This window comes from Primulina tabacum, chromosome 18 (genome assembly GCF_025594145.1).
Source record: "Primulina tabacum isolate GXHZ01 chromosome 18, ASM2559414v2, whole genome shotgun sequence".
Classification (NCBI taxonomy): domain Eukaryota; kingdom Viridiplantae; phylum Streptophyta; class Magnoliopsida; order Lamiales; family Gesneriaceae; genus Primulina; species Primulina tabacum.
This window is the reverse complement of record NC_134567.1, coordinates 27,580,394-27,600,070: the sequence shown is the minus strand read 5'-3', so window position 1 is coordinate 27,600,070 and position 19,677 is coordinate 27,580,394. Positions and strand designations below refer to the sequence as shown.

Below are 19,677 nucleotides of genomic sequence, written 5' to 3'. Positions count from 1 at the left end.
TAAAATCCTAAAGCTTGAGGTTAATACAAACTAAAGTTTAAGTTATTGAACAAAATAGCTTTCAAGCTTTTTTAAAAAAATTACAACAATATCATTGACCTACATAAAATCTCAAAAAAATATTTATAAAAACTGAGAATAATTGTAGAATATGATAAAAAAAATAAAAATTCAAGGATTCAAATATTAAATTGTAACTTTAAATCATTAAAAAAAAAACAAAAGCAGAAGAAAAAAACAATTTAATCTTGCTTCTAGCTTTTGTTAAAAATTATAAAAGTTGAAGCAAAAGCTAGTTTTCATACACACCCAAGAACACTTCAACCACGCTAGAATCCATAAAATACTTCTTATAAACTCTCCCAATCACTCTCTTATACTCGAACGTCGTTCTAATTCATTTGATCAAATTAACCACGGAATGTCTAAATTTTTTTAGATACAGTTTTTCTAGCCGCAAGTTAGAGAATATTTCAGATTGCTCAGCTCAGTTCCTTAATAGTTGTTCAAAAGTTTAGACGATTGGTTCCGAAGTTATTATATATGAAAATTTTCGACTATTTATAGACAATAGATATTCTCGTACTCAAGTGTTCTTGTTCCACTTATTCTATAATTTTTATATTTGTGATCCAACGTTCTTGTTAGACTACTTATATACTGAAATTTGACAATACATATTACCAAAATCATAAATTTTTTCTTCAAATATTTTGTTATCATATATTTTTTAATAAAGATTTAACCTTGTATTACCTAAACTATTATTAATCTCAATTTCTTAAAGGAAATCAACGTGGTGATAATTTTACAAATTATATACAATTAAATGGACAAAAATACTTTTAACACATAAACATTATTTATTCCTAAAAAAACAATCTCATAATGTTCTCTATCTAGATTATCGCGCTCCGAGACATAAAAAAAGATGGAAAAAGAGAATCACATGTACACGGTACATTAGATTACATGTTCACCCACACAAGGAAAACATACCATTCATCAGTATACATAACAAGGAGACAAACATTTTTGGGATGATATATAAAACGAGCTAAAATAGAATCCATTCAATATAATTGGTTTGAGCAATATGACTTACAATCCGTCAACAAAGCAGGACTCAAGGGTTTAGTCACTTGGAGAGCATGGCCACATAATGCAACATGCTGCAAATCTAAATCTCATTCAGATAATTAATGAAATGGCAGAAATTTGACCACGATTCTCAATAACGATATTTGGTGGAGTAATCTTTTGGAGCAATGACAAGACCACGGCCTTTCCTAGCACCACGATAAACGGTCTCAACAATGTCGATGAACTCTTGCTTATCTTTTAGAGCCCAGTTGATCTTATTGTTGTTTCCCGTGCCAAGGTCTATCATAATGTGTTTGTTCCTAAAGAAGAACATGACGGTTGACGGGTCATACAACTCATACATTGTGTTGAAATCAGGCACCTCTGAGATATCTACCAAGTAAATGACAGCAAAGTTCTTTAGCGTCTCAGCAACTGAAGCCAGCACTTCATCCATCTGGGAAGTATAATTAAACAACAAATGAAAGGATCTAAAATCATTAATGCAACCAGAAATGTAAATGAGTCGAGCTTATAAATTTCATGGGTTCAAGCTTGAGCCGCTACAAAACTTGAGATCAAGTTCATCGAGCTCAACTTAAAGAATCTCAAGCTCAAGCTTGCAAACTAGCTCACATGATCATATCATGATAACGAGATCAAATGTTCGGACACAAATAATAAAAAAATTATGTCATAATCATTGAATTCCATATGCAAATATTGACATAAGAATGATATATTTATTTTTCTACATCATTAAAATTATAAAAAATTATTTAAACTAGTGAACTAGCTTACAAACTTTCCAATGATTAAAATTGAGCTTGAGCTCATCAAAAAGTATAAACAAGTGTTCTCGCGCAAGAAAGTTCAAGCTTTATTGGAGCACATGTAGAGTTGGATTGATAGACTTAAAAACTGGGTCAACTTCCTCTCCTACAACTCAAGTGCAATAAAATAATGAACCTAGCCGCATAGGTAGTGCTTGGATTCATGAATTTAAAATCAATGACTTCGAATCTATGACTTGTTTGGATATACAAATTTTAATTGAATTTGAAATGTACCTTATATTAAGTTAAGTAATTTAAACATTAATTGTGGTGGATTCTAAATATCTTTATTAAGTTAAGTAATTTAAACATTAATTGTGGTGGATTCTAAATATCTTGGGTATTATTTGAAATTCATTCCTCAAATCCTTCTAAAATTAAATCTATCAATCCAAGTGCAACTTTAGATGATAGGGATAGGGTTATCAAGACTAACACATACCTCCCTCCAAATCAAATTTATCAATCCAAGTGTAACTTTAGACAATAGGGTTATCAAGCCTGATAAACTAGACAAAATATTTGGTGTTCACTGAAGGCCACATATATTATCAATCAAACTCCGAGGAATGATACAGAAAACACGAGTTTCATCTCACAAAAGACAAATCTTGCCTTAGTTTGGTAACTATACAACATGAGGTGATTAAGCAATCATAAACAATCTACATCATTACTAATTGGACCACTGATTGTAGCTACTTAACACATTAGAACTTCAAAACAATAAACACATAATCTATAAGTACATCTAGAACTCCAAATTTTAGATGAATTTTTTGCATCACAAATGGGGGCAAATGCTCTCCCCAGGTTAGTTTGGCCGCTGCCGTTCCAAAACCATTAATAAACCTCCAATATGAGCTGTCTTACGAGAACTGCAGAAATCGAACATTTCATGTGTTCAGTTGAATCTTATCTCGGCTAAGCTAAAAACATATTCAGGAAATAAACCTGAAAAACATGAAGCTGTTTAAAATCAAAACCCAGCACCTCAATCGATCCCAATCACTGAACCCTAAGTGATACAATTACAAAGCTCAAATTACAAAAACACGATTCCAATTAGACACACACAACACTCACCACCGAGTGAATCAAACTGAAATTTCGCAAAATTAAACTACTTTCAACAAATACATACATGTGGGTATATCAGAGTAAAGTAGCACGAAAAATCACCTGCATACAGGTTTCATCCCAATCGTGACCAAAACGTATGAGCACGAGGCGTTCCTCCTCGGCGAGGATAGCCTGATCCACGGCCCATCCGGAGTGAAGGTGCGGCAGCAAATACGACATCGTTTGGATGTTTCCTGAAACTTTACTCTTCGCCTTTTTGTACTTTGACTTTTCCTGAACAGTGAATTAGCTTTCGGCCTTCCTGATTTTGCAAAGGCTCTGATCAAGCAATTGGCTACAATTGAGATTCTCTCTCCAGTATCTTTCCTACAATCTTATGCGATTTAGACTGAAACCGTGTGGACTTTTTAACTTATTGACTTGAGGGGGGTATTTTTGGGGGGAACGGATGCTACAGCCGGCGGGGTGCAATCATTTTTTTTTATTCATTTTTTTTTCTTTTTTGTTTCTCTATTTTGTTGTGAAAGAATAATTTTTTTATGTTTCATTTTTACTTCTTTTTTCCTCACCAATTAGTCCGTTTTGTTCCTCTTTTTTCCATTTAATTTATTTTTAAAAATTTACAATAACAGAGAAGAAGACTCGAATATAGAAAGTTTGATTTTATTAATCTTTTATATATCTAATTTTCTTCTAATTATTTAGCTACCGAAATTTTTATTTTATTTTTTAAATTATTGTTTTATTTAGAAAGTGTGTGTGAGTTTTGTAAACACTAATGAATTCATCATCGCACACGTATTATCATCATAAAATTTGTTGCATTTAATACGTAACAAGAAAAATTAAACTAAAAAATATTGTATTTTTTGTCAATGTCTAGAAATCGAGATTGAAACAAGACAAAAATCATAATTAGAAGTTTAATTATCACTTTCATAAGCATGCTATAAATGGTATGCACATACTCAAACAAAAAAATGTCAATGGGACGTCAGAAGAGTTTACGACATGACCACTCTGACGCTCAAATTGGTACAGAGCTAACTAAGTAGATAGAGAATTTATTGAATGAGTAGAATGTAATATATCATATCTCAAATGAATGAGTAAGCATGTGTATTTATAGGGGGGAAAATGACTTCGATTGCAACGTTTGGACAATGTTTCTGAATAGACATCTACCCATACTCTGTCTTCTGACAATAGCCATAGCGGCCCATATTGTCCTTGGTCAAGCACTGATTTGTCATATTAATAATTACGAGGTATGGTGACTCATACCTATGGACCTCGCTCTCATTTCTTCGAGGTTGATCTGAGTAGGAAGAAACCGACCTGGACAGTTTCTGCTAGTGACTGGGTAAAGTGAGCCCGGGTCAGATGGTCGGGAAACGTCGAGGGGAACAGATCCATGGATTATTTGTGGACATAGTCCATGATCACTTAACTTAATCTTCTCGGGTACTCTGTCTTGTGTGGCTTGGGAAGATTCCAAAGTGTTGCAAGTGCTCGAGATGCCAAAGGATTCCCTGCCTGGCCAGACACTTTTTCATCCGGACAGTCTCGTTCAATCCCGTCTTGCTCGGCCAAGAATATGAGCTCGAGCTTGTATGAGTCCACAATGGTCTGATCAACTCTGGACTAGTCCTAATTTGGTCATCTCTTCCTGTCCGAGTTCAAAAATATCCCAGAACCTTCCAGGTCATCAATGCTCATTGCTCTGATGAGGTAAAGTATACTGATCATTAACAGAATAAGTAACGATATTGAACAGGGTGGACCTTGCTGGACCAAGGCTAGCTGATTTCGAATTTCGCTTGTTATTTTCAGCATGAGCTTAAGTTGCTCTCTATCAATATGTATGGGATTCTCCTGGTACTCATGAATTAGTTTACATAGTTCGTACTTACCTTCTTCGTGCACGGTGCTTTCCATTCACCAGCCAATGATTAACGAGAGACACACCATCCTGCACGAGAGACAGCATAAAAAAACAGCCATCAACTCTACACAGGTCGAACTTGGAATTTCAAAACATGTTATGCAACGTTGAGAAATCACAAAGATTCAGACAAGTACTATGTTTAAATGAAAACGGAAACAAAATTGCAGTTCTTTCTGATGAAAAAAGTTGAACAATCCAACGCCGCAGTCCACAAGTGTTATCAGTTCCAACGCAAACTGCTCCTCTGTATACATGGATTTATGCCGGAAAGTTGACATAAACTAACCTTTGTCGACTTTGTTCTTTCTACTGCGGAATATCCGCAGTAGATGTATTTTGTATTTCTAAATGAGTTTTAACATTAAATGATAGACGCAATACTCAATCATTCAGCTATAGCCTGTGTTTGATTAGGGAATCCCTCATTAAGGATTTATCAACCTCCAACTTGGGCTAATAGATAACTTTATATCATACATGGCAAGATAAACATATCAGCCGACATTACTGAATAATATCAATAACCAATCCAGTCCATCCGATATAAGGTCAAAACAATCTTTGTTACATCCATTGTACACTTATTTGGGTCAAACTATATATGTACACTTATTTGGAGAACAGAAGGGACCAAACATATATGTAAAATACTTACAGAACGTACAAATTAGTGAAGTTCATTGATTTGAGTTACTTCTTAGCTAGACAAATGTGATAAATCGAATGATGATTGTGTTGGATCTGGTTTTCTACACACCCAAAACGCAGCGGAAGTTTTAAAATATTTATTTATTTTGACAATCAAAATATGATTTGCTTTGGGCGCTCGTATGATTTTATCATAAACATTCATAGGGAGTTGAAAATCTTATACCTTCGGTGAAATTTTCACTTGGCTCCAACTACTCCGGTATTAGCGGATGTAGCTCTTGTTGTAAATCCCTACGAACATTCTTTGATCTCCTAATCCGGTCCACGACTGGAATATTTGTTCCTCTTCTAAATTGCACTAGAAATTTATAAGAACTTTTGCGTAGAGATCTAATCTAATATTTGAGAGAGGAATCAAAATTCCTTTTCTTGAAAAAACCAAAATAATTTGGAGGATTTTGATATATGCCATTTACGTGAATCACCTTGGAAGAATGGGTGGTGGGCTAGGTTTTTCAAAATAATGAGTGTTTTTTTTTAATTAACCCCAAACCTAATACACATATATATAAGCTTAGGGTCCATTAATTAAATCAAACACTTAATGGGCTTAATAAATTAATTATTCTAGTCCAACTAGTATAATTAATTAATTAATCTTTTAAAGTTCAATTAAGAACCTTAATAATTTGTATGTTGGTCTTGTACTCCTACAAGCCCATAATACATACACCCATTACATTTAATTTAAATTCATTATAAATTCAACATTTGAATTTAATATTTAAATTATAAATTCAACTCTTTGAATTTATTACCTCCAAAATTTAATATTTAATAAACCCAACTTTTGAGTTTAATAAATTAAATTATCAAATTTTATAAATTCAACTCCTTGAATTTATTCTCTCCAAATTTCATAAATTCAACTTTTTGAATTTACTATATCACAAATTCAACTTCTTGAATTTATTTTCTCAAAATTTAATTATCATAAATTCAACTCCTTGAATTTACTATATCATAATATAAATTCAACTCCTTGAATTTATTCTCTCAACGGGAACAAACGATCCAGTGCTTGTGTGACCCTCAATGGTTCAGGGATACAGCTAGCCGTGGGTTCACAACTCTTTGTGATTCAGAATAATATTTATTCTTATTCGGGCTTACCCTAGTTAGCCCCAGTTCTTTTCATCAACACCTTGATTAAGAATGTCAGAACTCATTTCTGATTGCACCCATCGGATCATGGTAAGAGCGTCTAGTAGCATCGCCCCATGATCCCCTAGGTATCACTGATAGTGCCTGCAAGAACCAGTCGATTATGATTAACGTACAGTACGGTCCCTTCATCTCATATATCCCGATCGAATCTACAACCATTGGTTCATCGAGGGTTGCATATTAATTCGATAACTATGGGATAACTATAATAGTGGCATCGCGTGTACTATTGGAGAATTCCTTCTCCAACGTACATCTCATACTCTGGCCAGAGATTTCATGCACTATTATTACATCAGATCACATATGATATCCACACCCGTAGGTGAGCGGTGAATCCCCGACTACAATGCACTGGCTCCTATATGTGTCGCAACTGTACCCAACCTCGCCACCTGATGACTCTCTTGGAGCCGGTAAACGAGTCAAAGCACAGCCCTAGCATATAGAGCCTCAGTGTTGTCCCGGGTCGTAAGGACTAATGGTGTACAATCATAACCACGGACTTATCCTCTCGATGAATGATAACCACTTGGAAAGTCCGAGGGAGGGTTGTTCGGTATAATCATCATATGACTACCCATCTGCATGTTTGGACATCTCCATGCCCTTACCAAGAAACGCAGTACACAACATCACATATGCTAGTCTTGAGCTCAAGCAGCCTTTATCCCTGTTTTAGGCGGCTGAATCGACTAGGAAAGAATTTAGAATATGCAGTGTTTACAAATGAGTTTCAACATTGAATTACGATTCATTTGTATTAAAGCATAATCAAGGACTTTATCTATGCTTTTTGCATGGGTATACAGATAAAGTATAACAAGACCATAAAAAGTTAAATTATATTAAAATAAAGATTGTTTATTACAACTGAGTCAATAAAATCCCTAGCCAACCGTTGGCTTGCAGGGCATCTACTCTAACAGATTGGCGAAATGGCTATGACTATCCTTGACATCCCCCATCAATATCAACGTATTGTAATTGGTAGACCACCTGAAAATAGAGGAATAAGTTTGCAGAGGGCATTGTACCTCCGGTGAAGAAGTACCTAGTAATCCAATCCTCCATTGATGTCGTGAATACTTTAAATACAAAAAAAAAAAAAAAAGTAATTGACAGATATCAATACCTCAAAGTGGTATGCAAATGTTTTATGGCAAAAATAGTTGATAAACAGAAGAATATCTGATTTCATCCATTTGGAGAACTTATTAAGAAGATCTTGATGGTTTTTCTTATGCTGTTTCAAATGGACAAAAGAATTCATTAGTGGTGCCAAGAATAGGCAAATTCTCATCTCCTATAATTGATCAATAAAGGGTAAGCACCTCAAACATTTCGATGGAAAATATTCTGTCATTGCTAGAACGACATGGTAGTGAAAGAATGGACAGTTCTGTAATTGAAATTATTAATGTTGCCGAGTTTTTTGATTGAGAAGAGACAGTTGTTGATGAGAACATTGAATGTAATCCGAAGCTTGGTTGCGATAACCATGACGAGATTGATGATACTAAACACAGAGAAAATAGCATGTCCATTAAAGAACCATCTGATGAAGAACTTGATTTAGTTTTCTATGACATGATGGCATCTAGATCAGCAGATTCGGATTCATCACAGGATATAAACAATTGTCATGAGCAAGAAACATCCGCGAAAATCCAGTCTTGCAATAAGTATAGTAAGTTCCATGAATCTCTTAGCTTGGGTGATGATGCTGAATCTATAGAAAATGATTTTCTTAACATGATGTGCCGTAAGCAGAGTACAGATGAGATAGTTTTTAATAGCTATCTTGAATCTCCCAGAGATCAACTTTTGAAACAGTTTGAGGAGGACAAAATTCCATGGGAAAATGACTCTCTTGATACTGATGTGATGGCAGAGCAAGAATTTTGTTGTCGTACGCCCAATGGCTACCGGAGAAAGCCACATGCGGAAGATTTTAGTTTGTCCCCAGCTATTCTAGCTGATGAACAGTATCTAGGTAGTGTAACCCACTCAATGAGTAAAAGAAATGCTAAATTAATCGAAAATTTGGAAACGAAAGCTTTAATGCGTGAATGGGGTTTGGATGAGAAGGATTTTCAGAATTCTCCATGCTCTAGCTCTGGTGGATTTGGAAGCTCTGTCTATATGCCCCCAGCATTGTGCGTCTTTTGAAAATATTGTTCCTGTGGCTAGAAGATCTTTTAATTGAAGGACTGAGGATTCAGTCCGGTCTACCAGATCAAGAATCACCTTCGAAAGTTGGGATCCAGTTTGTCGGGAGTTCTGCTCCAGATAAGGCTACCGAAGTTTGTGTGAACTTTGGTTCTGAAAGAACATCAGGCTTGCAGGTCCTTGGTGTTGATGAGTTAGTCAAATACTCTGTCATTGGAAGACTGGATGAGGTTAGACGTTGAAGGTCTTTAGAATTGAGCAGTGGACGGGACTATGGTACTTCAAATAAAAATTTCGTAATGGGTTTAAAAGTGCAGCTTCGAGATCCCTTACGTGATAATGAAATGGTTGGTTCCTCGATGCTTGCAATGATTGAAGTCGAGAGAATTCCCTCCCCTAAACTGCCCTGCACATCAGGTAAAATTTTAAATGATGAAAAGGATGGTTTGGATGGAAGATTGGATGAACAAATTGTTGGCTCCGAGCAAAAAAGGTGGATCTTTGAAAAGGGTATCCCTCAATTTAAATTCTCGGAAGTCCATATTACCGGCCTAAATACTTCACTTGGTAAAGAGCTTTGGGGAACTAATAAACAACAGCAATCAGGATCCCGGTGGATGCTCTCTAGTGGATTGGGTCGGACGAACAAGAATCATATTTACAAATACAAGGCAATTTAACAATCTTCTTCTAGAATAATGAGAATGGCGTGGCCTGCGGACGTCCTTTGGAGCATATCTTCACATACCCAAGGTGGAGCAGCTAGCTACATGGGATGAGATAGTTGGGCTAAATGTGCACATAAGAAATCCAGATATTATATTCCCCATAAAAATCTAACAGCTTGCGGAAAAAACAATACATATTTGATCGTATCAGCTTTCCTTTTGGTAAAATTATATGTTGTAACTTGTCTAGAGGTTCCAAGGACCCGAACAATAACCTCTCCTCGACGCAGATCGCAGGTTAATGCTATTGTTTTGAAAACCACAGATTTACATTTCAAATTTTTACAGATTCACTGTATAGCTATATTGGTAAAATTTAGATTCAGTGCAATTTTTACCTCCAACAATGAAGGAGATTAATTTACTGTGAGATATATTTAAAGCACAGATGACTTTGAAGCCTGTGAGCCATATGTTAATATTAAATACAAGATCTGCTTTTCTTGGTAATTCTAGGATACAGTTATTTCAAACGCTTTTGAGAACCGTGGCCGATATTCGCAACAAATTACCAGCTGTGAAATTTGTTCAATTTATTCACTTTTTGCAACAGTTGAGCATCCCACCAAAAGCCTGGAATCTGTCTATTTAAACTACTGTCAATAATTCTGATAAATTCTTCAAGGCACGTACAACTGCATTCTCTATTTCTTGAAAAGGTATAGAAAATCGAACGATAGTGATAACATTTTTATGAAATTTCAATTACTGAAATCAAAGCTAAGAATGTCCTTGATGATTGTGGACGCCCTCATAGGTTGTTATGACATATCGTTGATCATCTTTATCTCTGTCAACTCTCTTTTTAACTGGGCATCCTTCAACTGCGCACCTGTAATAGTTCCTGTTGATTGCATATTATGATCAATTGTGCAAATTTAGTATAGTAAATATTGCAGAATTGGTCCGTTTATCAGCTTAGTGATACAACAATTGGTTTATCCGAACCGAGGCTTTGAATTTGAATGAGATGAGACTGAGTTACTCATGCAATAGAAGTTATTATTGTAGAAGAAATTATGCATCATAAGATAATGCTGAACCTTGGATTGGGGCTATTTTTCACCATCTTTTTTCCATACTTCCTCCACTTGAAACCATCATCCAGTATCTCAATATCTGACTTGGTCTTAAAAGCAACCTTTTCTCTCATTACTTTCTTTTGCTTGTCACTTTCTCCCGTTATCACATTCACGGCATCTGGCATCGCATCTGAAATATTGATGAGAAGGCAATATAAGCTATCATGCAAACCTTTACATCTATTATCAACGAAGAAAATGATAAAAACCATTCACGGAAAATTTGGACATATTTTCCTTTGCTCAGCCCTTGTTGAATCCATCGTCTGTGCACGACATATGCTATGATACTTGTGTTCATGAAAATAGTATACGAACATGTGTTCTTTGATATGTTGTACACTCGTATATGTTACCGAACATATATATGTAATATTTGATGCTTTAAAAGTTGAAACTTGGCTATGAACGACTTGCTTACTATTACTAGAACTTTCGTGAAAAGAGTTGTTGCTCCCAATAAAGTTAATGTTGTCATCATTCACCGTGGGGTTCGAATTTTGAGATATATAAGCTTCAGGTAATGAAGCAAATGCTGGGTTTTCCTCAGCAAAGCACCCATTGAACTCCGATAACTCAGAAACCTCAAAGTTGGTTTTGAGGGAATATGTGCTCACCGAGGAGCACTGTGGCCAAAAAGTGGCATGAAAGATATCGGAATCGGGGTAATTTTCAGCCATGATCATCAACTCATGTGCGTGCGCATATATATATAAGCTGCTTGGGTTTAGCGGTCTTTCTTGGCAAGCTCCTGTTATGAGGCCAGAACCTTCATGTTTGTTGGCTTATTGCCCATCAATCAATCCTGTGGTGGCCAAGAATTCTGAGCTGGGCCCACATTGTCATAGACTTTGAAATTTAGCCGAAGAAGCTGAGAAGTATTCTGGAGATAACGGGAGTTTTCTTGAAATGTTTTTCATCTGTGAAATGAACCTGCTCGACTAGCCCACTCTTTTCACATGGGCGGAGGCAAGCGCACGAGGAGAGTCCCTTGACCATCCTCAAGCCCCAAAACTTCATTTTTTGTGCCTAAGAATTTAAACATTCTTGAAGAAATATAAACAAAATTTAGTTCTCGACTCCTAAAAATGTAATTTGAGAATATTGGTGGCGCGGTCGGGCCCCTAAAATGCGAAACACGAGCTCATGGTCCCAACTCCCAAGTGAAAAACGGGCAGAACAGTGGGTGTGTGTCGTGCTTGACGTGGGCAGACTTGTTGATTTGAGTCTCTCGTGTTTGATCCGACCCATTCCTTAGTCATGAGGTATCAAATACCGGTCAGTACAGTATTTTGCTGCGTATTGACCTGCTTGACTTTGAAGGTTGCAAGTATAACAGCTACCATGGATAGCTTTGGCCTTTAGAGTAAATAAAATCATATCAACTGGTGATAACCCATAAGAAGCCCGGGTCATGGATGACCCGGAAAACTAAATGAATAGCACAAATCAGAGTCAATATGCCAACTAATTTCTTCAGCAGCCGGGCATGGGGATGCCCGGAATATTTTCTCCCCGGACAATCAAGAGCCCGGTCTCTCATGCAAGCTCTCGAGAGCTTTTACCCATACTACCTCGAGAAGTGCACCACACTCGAGTGTATCGGTATGAGCTATCACGTCTGTCAGAACAACATGGGTTTGACGTGTCAGAAAAGTCATCAGAAGTAGGGTATGGGCAGCCGTCTTACCATACTTAGCAGGTGATGACTGAAAATAAGGTAATCATGGGGTTTCCTCCTATAAATAGCAAGTATCAATCTCATTTACAGATTCTGGATTTTCTAAATTCTTAAGCATTTTCACGTATATCGCCACATATATAAGTCATTTCATCTTTCTTCTTCACCTGCTGACTTAAGCATCGGAGTGGATATGCCGGACACCCCTCCGACGCCCATTCACGAGTTCTTTTCCTTGTTTGCAGGTCACGGTGGAAGTCATCTCCTTGCTCATTTTCCTTAAACATAACTCTCTCATCATCCGGTGGATTACCCACACATTTCATACCCAATTCATCCGAATAACATCATCAACCATAACATATCAGCCCGAACTCGAATGGAAAGGATCTTTGGTTGTCGCAAAATTTCAAACTCGAATATTAACCCGAATGGGAGAAAATCTTTGCTCGTGACAGATCTAATTTGGTTCGATTTTGAATTATTTTCGACTATGTGATTATAGTGATCCCAATGGTTTATATAAAGCATCTCATAAAAAACTGATTGTGCAGCATCAATTCTTAACCAAGTAGCCATCTTGAGCCGACTTCATCCTCAAAATATTACCCAGTTCTCACCTGACCACAGATAATATTTTGATCATTGTGTAGCTCAACGTGTTCTTTGAGTTCGATGTAATTTCATTTGGGGGACCATCTTCTTAAAACAGATCGTTTATGTTGTTAAATAATACATGCATTTTATTTTATTTTTTTTAAAAAAGGTAGTAAAATTGCCAATAAAATGAAAAGTCCTGGTCTTTTTTAAAGTTGAGAAACATGTCGATTGTTTGATCAAATTGGCCATTAGTTTTGAAAAGTCCTTGCTATTATTGATTCTCATGAATCCTCTATTCGATGAATTGAAAGTAAAAAGGTCACCGGTGCCGAGGCGATTGTTTTGACGAATATTAGCAAAGTTGAGTTCAACATATCTTTACGTTGTTATCTCGATCGAGTCTACAGTCAAAGATCCATGTTTATTCTTATATATGAGTTTTGTGATTGTTTTTTGTGGACCTTATACATGATAATAAATAAAGATGATTGAAATCTAAGGTAACATCTTATGGTCTATTTATGAAGTTAGATCGTTTCACTTGTTAGACGAATTTCCGACTCAACTCATGAAAAAATATTATTTTGTATGTCAAAAATATTATTTTTTACGATAAGTATGAATCGAATTGATATATCTCACATATGTGATAAAAAGTTGCAAAAGAAGACAACTTCGAAGCTTCTCATAAAGTATCCATCGGAAAGAGCTTCCCTTATTCGCACATGATCTTTCCATATTAACTTATGATTTGAATGATTTTTTAGAATTTAAAATCAGAATTTGATCAAGAAGGTTTAGTGGTTGGTTACTCGATAATGACAATAATTTTAAGTAATTGTCTCCCACGACTTCCAAGAAGTTAAAATATCCTTGAAATAACGAATACCCTCAAAATGTTAGATAAATAATTGACGAAAGCAAAATTCAAAAAAATTAAATTTTCATTGATGTATAAATGGAAATGAAGTACATACACATACTAGTTACATCATATCAGTTCATGGGACCATGAAGAAATGTGGATAGGAGGGATGTTTCGTTTGCTAGCCAAGAAAAGATACAAGGGTGATGCGAGTCTAATAGTCCATATTGCAGTAATATATCTAGAAATATGACTCTGCTCAAACTAAAATTTTAAATTTTAAAATTTTTTAATATTTTAAATTGATTTATCCGAACTAATATCATATTATTTCAAAATTATACAAAATTTACATATAAATTTTTTTAAAAAAAAATTAGACCACTCGGACTAAAGCCCGAGTATAGAGATATGTAGCTCGGCCCTGACTGATGGGATCATTCAATATTTTTTTAAAATATAAATGAGACTCTAGAGTTGATATTTATCATACATCAAGATTTATCGATTATCATTCAAATTTTTTTATAAAAATTATGATCAATATTATATAAATAAAACAAATTTGATTCAATCTATATTAAAAAAAAAAAAAAGAGATAGAATTTCACAAAAATGATTGATAAAATTTTGTGTTTATTTAGGATAATATATCAGTCGACCTATTTATAACAACAAGCAAACACAGAACACCACAAATCTGAGCATTACTCATTCCATACAAGAACAAACACTCAAACCACAGAAAACAGATACTTTTTTCAAGCAATTTGGACGTCAATAGTCTTGGGCTTTTTCGGCTCCGGTGGCGGAAATTTCTCAACGGTCACGATCAGCACGCCGTCCCGGCACACCGCCTTGATTGCCTCGACGTTTGCATTTTCCGGCAGAACGAATTTCGCATGAATTTCCCAACTCTTCGTTCCATCCTCACATACTTCTCACCTTCTTTCTCTTCTTCTCTCTTACGCTCGCCACTGATCAGCAGTACATTCCCTTCTTCCACCTGCACTTTAATATCGCCCGATTTCAGCCCCGGCATGTCGATTACAAACTCGTATGATTTCGGGTACTCCTTGATATCAGCTGGCGTCGCCGCCATAGCATTGGCGTCGCGATAGTAGGCCCTGGTAGGTGCGCCGATGGATTTGTTGCCATCAGAATCCTCTGCAGCGCCGAACAAGTGGTACAATGGGGAGTCGAATCCAAGAAACCTTATATCCATGTCGATACTTCGCTTGCTGCTACTGATCTGAAAATGGGAGATTTGATGCACTTTTGATTTGTTCGAAGATCTGTGGAGCTGTATATATATAGGTAGATATGGTGGAAGTGTCGGGAAGAGAGGTGAAGTTTCCAGAGGAAACGAGGGAATAAGGTACTTCGGTTTCTAACAGTTTCTAGAACACGATGGTGATTATTAATAATTGGGCCTAATTTTAGATTGCATTGTGCTACATTTCGCGCATGGCTAATTTCTGAATTTATCACTTAAATAATATTTTGAAAAATATATCAAAATTATATATATATTTATTAAATGAGTGATGTGATGATATATGATTGATCGAAAATATATTAATTGACGAGTAGATCTTTTGTGAGACGATCTCACTAATCTTTATATGTGAGACGGATCAACTCTACCGATATTCATAATAAAAAGTAATACTCTTAATATAAAGTAATATTTTTTAATGGATGACTCAAATAAGATATCTGTCTCAAAATACGATCCGTGTGACCGTCTCACATAAATTTTTGCTTTAAATGATGTCTTATATATAATAAATAAAAATATAAAAAAAATATCATTATTAATGTATTTATTTATTATAATAAATATATAAAATAAATATGTAATTAAATATCAAACATTTTCAAATTTTTAAAAATTCTAATTTTAATTTGATGTACATGAGAATATAAATTATATTTAAGTATTTATATTTGTCATGTAATTTAATTTAATCTAGATGATAGTTTTGAATTTTGTGTTATTTTAATATATTTAATTCACACTGTTTTTTATTATATTAAATAAATAAAATTATATGTTTTTCAACTTTTTAAAAGATCGTCATCATGAATTTTTTGAATATTTATTGTTCATAATTTATTATTATTATTATTATTATTATTGTAGAACTTTAGTATATGTATCATGACTCATAAAATCTATTCTTACTTAAAAGTGATCAACTTATATTTCTATATTCATTTCGACTGACTAATAGTTTTAATATAAATATTTTTTAGCATAAACTAAAAAATAATTAAAAATTTTAATTAAAATTCATTCATATTATATCAAAAAAAATTGCTTTTATGAAAATTATTTATTTTCAAAAAAAATTCATGAACAAATATATATATAATTTTTAAAATAGTTTTTCTATTATTTTTATTAGGGACAATTTTACTTATATAAACAAATTAATTTAACGATAGAACATTATTATACTTATTTAAAAACTATCTCAAATGATAAAAACATTTATAATATCATATTTTTTTATAATATAATTTGAAATTTAAATATATTCATCATATTATATCAATTATTGAAAAAATAATTCAAATAATACTTATTAATTTTAATAATTAAATATATAAAATAACACATCACACAAGTGGAATACTAATATTTATTATATTAATATCTTTTGCACATATTGTGTACTTAACTAAGAATTTTTGTTATTTTCAAATTAACTATTTTTTTATATTTTTATTAGAAATGGTAGATTATCTAAATATTTAAAAACATATAAAAACATGATATTAAAGTTTTTTTTTTGGGTTAAAAACGCTATTTTAGAAAGAGAAAAAAATCATTAAATAATTATAGTTTAAAATAAAATTTCATTGAATTAATTATAAGTTAGTTAATGTAGAACCTCAGCTTTAATTTAATTATAAGATATAAATAAATTATTTTAGATGGTGTTTTTGACAAAATTGAAAATAAAATTTTTAAACATCTCAATATTTTAAAGAGAAATTAAATTTATTTTAAATAGTACATCCGCATATTCGTTGTGTACATGTATACTTTTTTTCCTAATTAATTTGATTAGTATTCAATAAGAGTAATATTATAGTTGTAAAATTAAGAAAATATTAATTATTATTTGAATTGATTATATTTATATATGTCATAATTTTTAAAAGATCAGAGAGGCTAAAGTGTATTATAAACGTCGAAATAAAAAAAAATATGTTATATGTATTATCATATAAAAACAATGACAAAAACTTGTGTGAGACGGTCACGGGTCGTATTTTATGAGGATCTCTTATTTGGGTCATCAATAAAAAATTATTATTTTTTTGCTAAGATTATTACTTTTTATTGTGAATATTGGTAGAATTGACATGTTTCACGTACGACAAAAACCTAATCAAAAACAATTTTGGGTGAAAAAAGATTGTACCCTTTTTTTTGTTACTATTAAGATGCTTTTTTATATATAAGTATAGATTTGAATACCATTGTTTTCTATATTTTATGAAAATAATTTTTTAGGAACATTTTTAGTGAACATCGAAAATAATATTATTCCCAAAAATAAAACCAAAGGTATCTAGTGATTTTCAAGGAAACATATTTTATATCTAAATTATATATCTCCCAATTTTCCATTATAATTTTTAAATACACTTTAAATATTAAGGTTTTTTTAACTTTTCAGTTGTATAAAATTCTGAAAATCAAGAAAACATTTTTTTGATAATTCTCAAAACAATGGGAAACAACACGTTCCCATCCTCCACCTGCACTTGGATATCCCCCGGCATATCGATCACAAACTCGTAAGCTTTCGAGCACTCCTTGATATCCGCTGGCGTCACCGGCCCACCGCCATGGCCTTGGCATCGCTGAAGTAGGTCCTGGTGGGTGAATCGATGGATTTACTGCTGTCAGAATCCTCTGAGGCGTTCAACAGGTGAAAGAATAGGGAGTCGAATCCAAGGAACAACCTCCTATCCATATCGACACTTGTTACTGATCTGGAATGATTTCTGTCAAATGTTAAGCACTATCTATCTCGGAAATTCTCTCGGTGTATAGATAGATACGGCGGGTAAGGTGAAATTTCCAGAGGAAACGGGGAAGACGTTTTCTAGCCGGTTCTAGAACAATAATTGGGCCTCGTTTTAGACTGTGTTGGGCCTGATATCATTGGGCCAATGGGTGTAGTTAAACTTTATCACGCTGTTGCTGGCAGAGCCGCAGAGGAGGTTCTAAAACGCTTGGCTTAATGTCGTTTTAAGTTTTAGTAACACTCGACTTTGATTAAACGATTTTGAATGACTATAGTTTTTATAAATATTGAATAAAAATATCATAAATATAAATATCATACTAATTAACTATGAACTTGATTTTTTTATATTATTATTTTGTAGTTTTGTAAGACTGAATATTATTTTAATATTTTTATTTCTTCAGAACATGAAATTTATTCATTAATATTTAATATATGCTAATTTTATCGTTTCATCTATTTTTTTAATTAAAATAATTTAAATTTTAAAATGTTTTTATTACGCTTAAATTCATAGGTATTAAAAATAAAAGTATTAATTTGTGAAATTGATATGATATAAAATAAAATAAAATGACATGATCGAATCAAATAGATGAACTTTTTTCACATAAAAGACATTGAAAATCAAGAAAGCAGAACAATTGAACACACACACAACCAAAACCAACTTTGATCATTACTTATTTCATAACAGAGCAACACTCGAAAAGGCTGCCGATAGAAAACAGAGCTTTCTTTCAAGCAATTTGAACCTCAATTGTTCTCGGCTTTTTCGGCTCCGGCGGCGGAAGTTTCTCAACCGTCACCGTCAGCACGCCGTTCTGACACACCGCTTTGATTGCCTCCGTGTTAGCATTCTCCGGTAGCACGAACTTCCGCATAAATTTCCCGACCCTGCGTTCCATCCTCGCATATTTCTGACCCTCCTTCTCTTCTTCTCTCTTACGCTCGCCACTGATCAACAAAACATTTCCATCCTCCACCTGCACTTTGATATCTCCTGATTTCAGCCCCGGCATATCGATCACGAACTCGTACGCTTTTGGGGACTCCTTGATATCCGCTGGCGTTGTCGCCATGGCCTTGGCGTCGAGAAAGTAGGTCCTGGTGGGTGCCCCGATGGATTTGTTTCCGTCAGAATCCTCTGCGGCGTCCAACAGGTGGAAGAGTGGGGAGTCGAATCCAAATAACCTCGTATCCATGTCGACACACTTGTTCCGATTTCTTGAGAATTTGTGATGGGTGAGCGGCTACGTTTGATCGGTATATATAGACAGAAATGCAGGAAGCCTCGGGAAGAAAGGTGAAGTTTCGGAGACAAGTCCAGCGATTTCTAGAAGGATAATAAGTGGGCCTAATTTTTGGGCTGATGGAATTTGCTTCAATGAGCATAATAATTTCATTTTAAAACAATCTGAATAAAACAAGCTCAGAAAAAGGGAAGTTGGCGAAAAATCCTCAATCAAAACATTTTTTTGGGTTTATTCTCTATCCACAAAATTGTGGTACTATGTCATACAAAATGTGGTACACTTCATGTGGAAATGTGGTACTAAAAAAGTACCCAGGGACTGAAAACAAAAAAAATCGACGGCTGGGGACTGATGGCCAATTTTCCGCTCATAGAACAATGTTGCAAAATAATAATAATAATAATCATGGGAAA

General features: G+C 34.2%; 3 protein-coding genes and 1 pseudogene across 4 annotated transcripts; all 4 read right to left on the bottom strand.

Moving 5' to 3' along the window:
• Window positions 1-1,048: 1,048 nt before the first annotated feature.
• Window positions 1,049-3,358, bottom strand: LOC142533276 (thioredoxin-like protein YLS8). Its single transcript, XM_075639983.1, has 2 exons — window positions 3,102-3,358; window positions 1,049-1,540 (listed from the first exon to the last, which is right to left on the bottom strand). Exons 1-2 carry the CDS (start codon window positions 3,219-3,221, stop codon window positions 1,232-1,234), a joined length of 429 nt encoding a protein of 142 aa, XP_075496098.1. The 5' UTR covers window positions 3,222-3,358; the 3' UTR covers window positions 1,049-1,231.
• A 6,886-nt stretch (window positions 3,359-10,244) lies between these two features.
• Window positions 10,245-11,639, bottom strand: LOC142533779 (putative WRKY transcription factor 12). Of its 2 annotated transcripts, none has more exons than XM_075640670.1 (3): window positions 11,238-11,639; window positions 10,772-10,940; window positions 10,245-10,572 (listed from the first exon to the last, which is right to left on the bottom strand). In XM_075640670.1, the coding sequence occupies exons 1-3, from the start codon at window positions 11,494-11,496 to the stop codon at window positions 10,449-10,451; spliced, it is 552 nt and encodes a 183-aa protein (XP_075496785.1). In that variant the 5' UTR covers window positions 11,497-11,639; the 3' UTR covers window positions 10,245-10,448. The 2 variants fall into 2 exon arrangements, with proteins under 2 accessions (XP_075496785.1, XP_075496784.1); XM_075640669.1 differs by having other exon boundaries at window positions 11,232-11,549.
• Window positions 11,640-14,561: 2,922 nt separating this feature from the next.
• On the bottom strand, window positions 14,562-15,361 carry LOC142532661 (17.3 kDa class II heat shock protein-like; annotated as a pseudogene).
• A 3,211-nt stretch (window positions 15,362-18,572) lies between these two features.
• Window positions 18,573-19,293, bottom strand: LOC142532897 (17.3 kDa class II heat shock protein-like). Its single transcript, XM_075639437.1, has one exon. The coding sequence runs from the start codon at window positions 19,211-19,213 to the stop codon at window positions 18,749-18,751; it is 465 nt and encodes a 154-aa protein (XP_075495552.1). The 5' UTR covers window positions 19,214-19,293; the 3' UTR covers window positions 18,573-18,748.
• Between the last annotated feature and the right edge of the window lie 384 nt (window positions 19,294-19,677).